At 32.0% G+C, this 9,367-nt stretch overlaps 1 protein-coding gene across 1 annotated transcript; it reads left to right on the top strand.

Annotated features, from left to right (window-relative positions):
* The first annotated feature begins 5,851 nt into the window (after positions 1-5,851).
* On the top strand, positions 5,852-9,088 carry LOC130940929 (annexin Gh1-like). The gene is made up of 5 exons (XM_057869215.1): positions 5,852-6,097; positions 6,682-6,827; positions 7,288-7,506; positions 8,207-8,419; positions 8,539-9,088. The coding sequence occupies exons 1-5, from the start codon at positions 5,944-5,946 to the stop codon at positions 8,833-8,835; spliced, it is 1,029 nt and encodes a 342-aa protein (XP_057725198.1). The 5' UTR covers positions 5,852-5,943; the 3' UTR covers positions 8,836-9,088.
* The last annotated feature ends 279 nt before the right edge of the window (positions 9,089-9,367 follow it).

Below are 9,367 nucleotides of genomic sequence, written 5' to 3'. Positions count from 1 at the left end.
TGCGAGCTGGTTCGGTGGGTTTCGGCCCGTTTACCACCTCTAACTTTAATTTGTCTCCACATTACTATAACTTTTAGTATTGACCCTTGAATAGCATTTTCTCCCTTATTTTTATCTTTTGTTATCTTTTTCCTTAAAGAAATAAAGAAAAATTCATCTTAATAATTAATAAATCAAATGAAAAAAATATTTTTTGGATGAGAAATTTTATTATTCGTATAATACTTAGTTTGGGTAAATAAATTAGTCATCTTTGAGAAAAGTTGAAAAATATGGGATAAAAAAAATGACTGAAGTCAAAGTTATTATGTACTTATTTCGTATGTTATTTAGCCTTTAAGTATAATCATTTAGGGTAAGTTTTTTTTTATTTTTATTTTTTGTTTAGAAGTTCAATTTCTCTTGTCAATCTGAAGAATTGATATTAATAAGGGAATGGAGTCATTTTGATAACTCAGTAAGAGACTATATGTCCTAACTAAATTGTACAGTAACATGTATACAACTAACCGTATAGCTAGAATTATGTCATTATCATTTTACAGAGAATTTAATAAAGGGGCTTAGATATCTAACAAAACATATGGATGACGGTCATTGAAATGATATTTTGACTTTGTTAGGATGTGGGTTGTTACTTATAAAAATTGTTAGAAGTCAGGATGAGGTTTTACTCATTAAAATTCAAACTTAACTTTAGATCAGAAAAAGGAGAGATTGTAATTATAGTTTAATTAATTATTGTAAGTTACTTTTTATTTAAATGCTCAAATATATCTTAAGGTAATGCTTCAAACGGTCCTTAAAATTCCTAACTCGCGCCAATTAAGTCCAAGACCTTATAAAATGACAAATTTGACTCCTTACATTTAGAAACGTAAATCCATGTTAGTTCAAATATAATCAATAGTGTTAACTATATCATCCCAACTCTCAGCACGTATGGACAACTGCCAATCGTTAGGCGTTACTATTCAGTCAATCTAAAGGACTCTAGACTCTATATTATGTATATAGATATGAGCCTCTCATGCTATCGTGGTCGCGTTGAGTTAGCTGCGTTTTTATAAGTTTAGCTTCTTTAATTAAAGATTAATTTAAAATGAAACTATACAATCACATGCCATAATATACAATAAAGCAACTATCATATAATATCTTAGGGCTCAGTTCATATATCAAAAGATAGCATAAAAAATTATACCATATACTCAACCCAGAACACAGTTCAAAAATTAGTATGTAATATACTTATAATTATAATTATATATACATATCTATACATACATATTATACATATGACTTTCCAGAACCTGGCCCACACTGGAGGCCCTAGTCTAGTATCTAGACTAATATAAAAATAGTAAAATTCTATCCCTTAGAAAATACTGTAAGAAGAGAAAATCATAATCTAGTACTTGTCAGTAGGATATCGCATCACTGTCATTTAGATCAAGAGTCACCAGTTAACCACCCTCGTATCGGAGTCATCACGAACAATCCCCAACCTATCTTCTGTAGCTCCACCACTTAGAGGAGAATCAGAGCCCTCATCCGCTACTATCTAAGATTCACAAGCTAAGTCCTCCTCAGGATCCTCCTCCTCAAATGAACTATCAATGAATCCACCAGTCTTCACTAGAGCGAGTGCCTCTCTCAAAGGGTCAAACTGAGCTGCTAGTAGATCATCTGGTATGGGATCGGGTTGAGGCTCTGGTGCTACCTTTGGCTGAGGGCCAATATGTGATCATGCTGGATGAAACTCCTCATGATAATACTATGGAGGAAAAACATGATGCAAACGTTCAGGATTTAAGTGAGAAGCTAAAAATATTATGGCTGATCTGGGTTGAACACCAGACTAAACAGCAGATCCGTGAAAAGGCGGTCGAAGAATATATACATTCGCGAACCCGACTCTCCCCAGACAATAGCGTCCTCCATCATGGTGTCCTTGTAAGCAAACACATATGGCATCTCGACAAACAGAACTCCCGCCGCGACGATCATTCCCAGAGGATTCATCTATAGAAAAGGGGAGGGAAGGGGGTGAGAACAATTGTATATCGATCCTAGGGAACGGTTCTAACATTTTAAGATTGTCGTAAGAGTTGGTGGGATTTTGCCTAAGTGCATTGTCAATTATCTGATTGTTAATCATGGTTCCAGCTTTCTATTAGTTCTTTTCTAATCTACCTCAATACCTAATAACAGTAATAGGGAATAAAGATAGACTTATTATAGAACTCAGAAAAAATAGAGAACCAGCAAATAATACACATAGAGCATAGAAACTGAGAACAAACAAATCACAGGTCACAGAGAAAATGCAAAGTATGCAAACACAGAGAAAATGCTATAAATAATATGATGCATGTCTGTCTTAAGCAGGCCATAAACTCACACATTGGTTGATTACCCGCACCCAACATTACCAAGGACGGAGCCTGAATATGATTTCTCCAACTATATACATTCTACATACGTGTCTAATCGTACATTCTTCATACGTGTCTTTTATGTTATTTAGTACTTTGTCCTTATATCTTTTCTTAAAAACTTTTATGCTCCTTAATTTCTTTATCTTTGTAATATAATGATTGATCATTATTTACATATATATCCCTCTTTTAGTTATAAATTATCTACGATTATTAGACGTTTGCAAAAATTTTATTATGTTAGTGAAATATTTGTATTATGTTTCTTTTTTTCATAATTTCTCTTTTTATCTTTAGTATTTTATGATATGATCATTTTATCTTTCATTACTCAACTTTTACTAAATTATCCCTACAATTTTCAATGATGTCTATTTTACTCCTAATGTTCTTACTTATCTATTTTAACCTTATATCTTGCGAGAGTGATCAATTTGTTCCTAAATTTAAAAATTTACCAATCTAACTTTATCTTTTTATTAAATTACTATTTCACCCTTTTTATTTTGTAAGTTACTAATTTTTCCTTAACATTTACCTAAATGACTGTTTTGCCTTTAATATTTCTTAAGTTACAAACTTATCCTGATTCTTTTTTCTAATGATTATTTTACCTTTTTATCTTAAATTTTATCATATTGGACTCATACTTTTGCGTTAATAAAAATTTTACCTTTATTGTTTCTACTTTTACTTGTTTAACTCTATATATATTACCAAAATACTCATTTTACCCTTAAGTCACTTAACTACTCATTTTAACCTTATCTTTTTACTATAATGACACTTTTACCCTTAGTTTACATAACTAATCATTTTTAATATCATCTTTTATCAAAAATATCAATTTATCCCTTATGTCTTTTTACTTTACTATTTTACCCTAAAATATTTTTTTAGTGACACTTTTATTCTTATTAGCTTAAATTACTATTTTACCCCAATATTTGATTCCTGTTATTTTATTATATTTACACTTTTATCTATAGACTTTACTAATATTATTATTTGTGTCTGAAACTTCATCTTAATTATATTTTTTATCCAAATATTTTATATAATTATATTTTTTCCTAATTCTTTTATTTTCATGCTTTTAAGGCTAGTCTTTTATTATTTATAATTAGTTTAATTATTCTGTTGATACCTATAATTTTACTAAATTTATAATTAGGTCCTTATACTTTTTTTTCTTTTTAATTGAGTCCCTACATTACTTTTAGTTTTGTAATTAGATTCTTTTTACATCAAAAACGTTAAAATTAACAGAATATTTCTCTTAGAAAATACATTATCAAAGATCTAATTATATTCTTAATTATTGATATCTTTGATTTGCAGAGAAATATTCAGTTAACTATAACATTTTTTACACTAGGATGAATCTATTACAAAATTAAAAACGGTACAAGGATCCAATTAAAAAGAAAAAACTATAAAGACCTAATTAAAAGTTTGGTAAAATTATAGGACCAACCGATAATTAAACCTTTATAATTGTGGCCCACTTTTTACTCTAAATCATATTTTAACCAAAGTTGGTGCATCATATATTTTTCATAGACCAAAACTTTAATCATATGAAACTTTTATACTCTTTTAATCACTTTTTTTCCGATCTTCAAATCTTTTACATAATCAATGCTCTTTTATAGTCTTTCCTTAAGATTTTTACTTCTTTTACTCTTTTTAATTATTATGAATATCATATTATTGATTCTTCTCTTGATTTCGATCTTTTATAAAATCATATTTCAGTCCCAAGATTTTCAACCGGATTAAGCCATCATCGTCATAATACATATCCATCAAAATTCATAAAAAACATCATTTACACACTTTAAAGATTCATCAAACATTCAAGCATCAACAAAATCATCATCCATCACCAAATCTCCATTAAAACATCATCAAACATCAATATGAACATATTGTCAATATATGAGGCTTCTAACTAATCCTAACCATCAAGAGAGGAAAATGGAGTGATTTCTCACCCTCTTGAGCTTGATCTTGGTTAGCTTAAATGTTTTTCTTGAAACTTCTAAGGGTAGCTTGCTAATTATGAAGAGAAAAAATAAAACTTTCTTAAAGATTTTGGTCAAGTGAAGAGAAGAATTTAAAGAATATTTTTCACTAACCTTATGAGAATTCAAGTGACAAATGAAAAAGATGAAGAGAGAAATGATCTTGATTCTTTTATTCTTGTGAAGTGAAAGTGTTGTTCTTGAAATTTGGTGAAGAATTTGGTGAAAAAATTAGTTTGAAAATGCTACTTTTTTTCTCTCACACTCTCGGCTCTCTCTAGCTCTCTCTCTTTCTCTTTGTTTTTGGTTCTTTCTAAATTCTAACTTAATGAATTCTTTATGATAAATGAAGAAAAGAAAGAATAGAATTCAGTTATTAAGAGAGAGAGACAGAGAGAAATTTAAAGCATGTGATATTCGTTTCTTTCTCTTATTTGATCTTATTTCCATCATAAATGATTTAACACATGATTAAATCATGTGATTATGTGGAAAAGGAGAGGAAATTTCAGCCAAAGTGAGGGAGAGAGGAGTGAGAGTGATTTTTTGATCATGTGGTTAAATATTTAGTGATCTAATCATATGATTATTTTAGGTTAATTCACCACAATATGTAGTGGTTAATGATTTATAGAAGAGAATAAAAGTAAAATTTGTGGCTGAAATTAATTCTTGGAGAATGATGATTAAAAAGTAGTAATTATTTGAATATTAATTTTTACTGTATTAGATACATCACATAAACATACTGGTAAGGATATTATTGAAATTATATATTATTTCAATTTTAAAATATTTCTAAAATATTTCGGTAAAATTAAACTGATAAAAAAATTTTAGTAAAAATTTTTTATTAGATAAGTTTGGATCTAATAGATAAAAATAATCTTCACAAAATATTTTTCGTCTTACTAAAAATATTATTTTATTATGAATAAACTTTTTTTATATATTTCATATGAGCCACTTTGTTAATACGAAGTAAACCATAATTCTCAAACTTTAAGAATTTTAATTGCAGAAAATCTAAAAATTTGTTTTACAAAAAATCAATTTTTACATTAACATGTGTGCTGTTGCAGCATGCTGATGTGGAAAAATAATGAGTTCAACTCCAAAGAAAACAATGGAAATTCCATTATACAACAATTTATGTGCTAGAATGCCATCGATTAAAATTACGTCCGTAGAATCTAGAATGATCCAGCAATTATAATTTCATGTTACTGTGACTTCGATGGACCATGATTCCATCAAGGCATCCACCCATGATCTGCTTGCCATCGTGGATGTACTGCATTGAATCTAGACAAGGATATTTGTTTATTATTTCATAAATATATATTTTTAAAATTTCCTGTGAAAAAGGAAAACCGATCGAGAAAATCATGATTGCATGCTACGTGTAGATGCGTGTAATGGTTAGATCCAAGGCGCGTTTTATGTGGGACAGCTGCGTTTGACTTTAAGTAGACATGAGAGCTGAGAGTGAGTGTCACCGAGAATTGAAAGAAGGAAGGAAAGAAAGAAGCGCGTTACTGATCCCTGAAACAATGTCGACTCTGAGAATTCCTCAACCTGTTCCTCCGGTTGCCGATGACTGCGAGCAGCTCCGCAAGGCCTTCGCGGGTTTCACTCTTCACTAATTTTTCTTCTCACACCACCATCCTTCGTGAACTTCACTGTGGCTTCTAATCAGTCATCACAATTTAGTGGCTAATTTTTTGCGTGCGCATAACATTTTTTTATTTTATATATGCTTAGATCAGTTTATATTTAAGTATTTGATATATGAATCCGATGATCCTGTGAAAGGCTTCATCATAGTGTTGATTTGAGATCAATTATTGGTGGATTTTAAGACACAGTAGGGTTCACTGGAGTGGACCTCAATTTTTGCTGAATTTGTTTATGGTGATCTATGGTTGCACCTGCGGTGATGACTGTAAAGGTTTCATTGGATTTGTTACCATTTTGGATGCTTGAAAATGAATCCTCTGCACTTCTTGAGATTTCTTCGTTTTTTCTACGTGATCTGTGTCTTAGCAACTTAACGTTATGTAGTTTGATCTTATGTGATTATTGTAAAGATCATTCAGTTTGTGTGTTAATTTTTTTTTAATGCAGTCTTGTAATTCGGTTTATCAGTTGTGCAAACTATGATTTGATGTGTTTTCTGATGAATTGTTGCAATTGATCAAATGTAATTGCAGGATGGGGAACTAACGAGGATTTGATCATATCGATCTTGGGTCATCGAAATGCTGCTCAGAGGAAGCTGATTCGAGAAACTTATTTTGAGACTTATGGAGAAGATCTCCTCAAGGCCTTGGACAAGGAGCTCAGCAATGACTTCGAGGTCAGTACCATAGAATTATGGAGACATTTGTTTTTAATCTTTTGGTTTGTGTTGCTGGTAGATCTGACTGAGGATGTGTCAATATAGATGGCAAAAGAAATTGGTTTCATTAAGTCTGTTTGCTGATTGAAATTTGAACAGAGTTTTTAGTTAATACCTGGGTTCTCAGGTCAAGGAGGTATCAATATGATCATGGGAGCATGAATAATACTCACTTCATTTCCTTTTGTCTGTTACTATGAAAATTTGATACATCCTTAGATCAATGTGTCTGGCCTTGAATTACATTGGTTCTAGGTTCAAATCCAAAGATCTACTAGATTTTTACATTAACAGGGAAAAGGGAATGGAGGAAGTAACAAGTTTGATGATTAAAGCTGATAACAAAACTTGGCTACAGGAACAATATATACATGATATTGTTTGAAACTGAGATTCACTTTGAATATTATTCTTCCAGAGGCTGGTACTTCTTTGGACACTTGATCCTGCTGAGCGAGATGCGTTTTTGGCGAACGAAGCAACCAAAAGATGGACTTCAAGCAATCAGGTTTTGATGGAAATAGCTTGTACCAGGTCCTCTGACCAATTGCTTTTCGCAAGGAAGGCTTATCATGCTCGTTATAAGAAGTCTCTCGAGGAGGATGTTGCTCATCACACAACTGGGGAGTTCCGTAAGGTACTGCTACTAGTTCTAGATCATAATTATGAGTACGTTGTAAAACATTGTACATACATTAATGTGAAGCGTGTGGTACTTATATGGATTAGTTAAGTTGTATATTGACATTGGCAGTTGATTTCTCTAATTGTTTATTGGGTCCTGTTTACTGTGCAGTGCTCTGATTTCTTTTGGTCATCTTAGATATCTTCATTTGTTAATTGTTATGTTAATAGATCACGCTTTAAGGTACTGAAAGATGGAATGATCAACTATCATGTATTTCCAAAATTGACTTGTGATTTAGTCTCTTGGTTCCCGTTAGATAGCTAAGTAGCAATGTACTGATCACTTATTCACCAATTAAAAATTGCTCAAATGGTATTTAGCAATATTGATCAGCCTCAAATGACGTTTAAACCTCATGTTTTCAAGACATGTTTTGGAGAGCTTCCTTCTATTATAAAAAATAATTGACTTTCTCTAGGAACAGATTACTCACAAGACTCATGAATATTTTACTAAACAAATTTAATCACCGGCAGCAAGCATAAATCTGGGCATGTTTTAGCACTCCTTCATGTCTAGTAACTTAAGATGTGGAATCATATGTTTTCCAACAAGAACTAAAATTTATTTTGATAATGGATGAAAAAGTTCACATTATATTTGTAAGTCACTTCAGAAGGTCACAATTAACTAACTTTTGTTTGTCTAGCTCCTACTGCCTTTGGTTAGTTCGTATCGCTACGAAGGGGATGAAGTGAACCTGACTCTAGCAAAAACTGAGGCAAAAGTACTGCATGAGAAAATTTCCAAGAAAGCTTACAGTGATGATGAACTTATCAGGATTTTGGCCACAAGGAGCAAACCACAGATAAATGCTACTTTGAATCACTATAAAGATGAATTTGGAAAAGATATCAACAAGGTACATAACACAACTCGTATTACTTCCAAATCATCAATATGATTTCTGAACTTCTCTTCCCTGAAAAGTTGATACCTATTGTTAAATTCTATTGAAATTTATGAGCCAAATTGTTGCAGGATCTGAAAGCTGACCCAAAGGATGAGTTCCTGGCTCTACTGAGATCCACTGTCAAGTGCTTGGTCCGTAGCGAGAGGTACTTCGAGAAGGCTGCTCGTTTGGCCATCAACAAACGTGGAACCGATGAGGGAGCACTTACAAGAGTGGTGGCTACCAGGGCCGAGATTGACTTGAAAATAATAGCAGATGAGTATCAGAGGAGGAGCAGCGTCCCTCTTGATAAGGCCGTCGCCAAGGACACCACCGGAGACTACGAGAAAATGCTTTTGGCGATCTTAGGACATGATGATGTTTGAGGTCTTTGTGGCAGCGGTTATGTTGTGATAATGCTTAATTTGATGGTTATAGACTTAAATGCTGCTTTGTTTTTATGGCGATGGTTGTCTTGCTATGCTAAATAAAAAGACAACAATGTAGGTGGTTTGGGTTGGGATTGTGAAGGATGCCCTTAGAATTCATTGTGGGGTGATCTTGAATTCTTAAGGGTCAAAGGTTTATGAACTCAATGTGGTTATTCTGTTGGCGTCAGTAAATGTTTCTTCTCCCGTCTCCTAATCTGCATATGAAGCTGGTGTTCTGCCATGCCTGAAGTTAAGTTAATTTTGAATTAAGAAATCACTTTAAAATATTTTAAAATTTTGGACTGCTGCCTTAATTGGACTCTAATAATTTTTGTAAAAGACTTGGTAGGATGTGATTATTGATTAATTTTCCCATCTTCAGTTTCATTTTTAGTAAAAGCTTAAAAAGAAAGACAAAAAAAACAAAAAAACGTAGAAAGTATGTTTTCCTCTTTGTTAATTGTAGGGGTGTGAGACTTGGACTAGC

This window comes from Arachis stenosperma, chromosome 7 (genome assembly GCF_014773155.1).
Source record: "Arachis stenosperma cultivar V10309 chromosome 7, arast.V10309.gnm1.PFL2, whole genome shotgun sequence".
NCBI classification, from domain to species: domain Eukaryota; kingdom Viridiplantae; phylum Streptophyta; class Magnoliopsida; order Fabales; family Fabaceae; genus Arachis; species Arachis stenosperma.
Note: the sequence above shows the minus strand (reverse complement) of the source record. Positions and strands in the feature narration are given on the sequence as shown.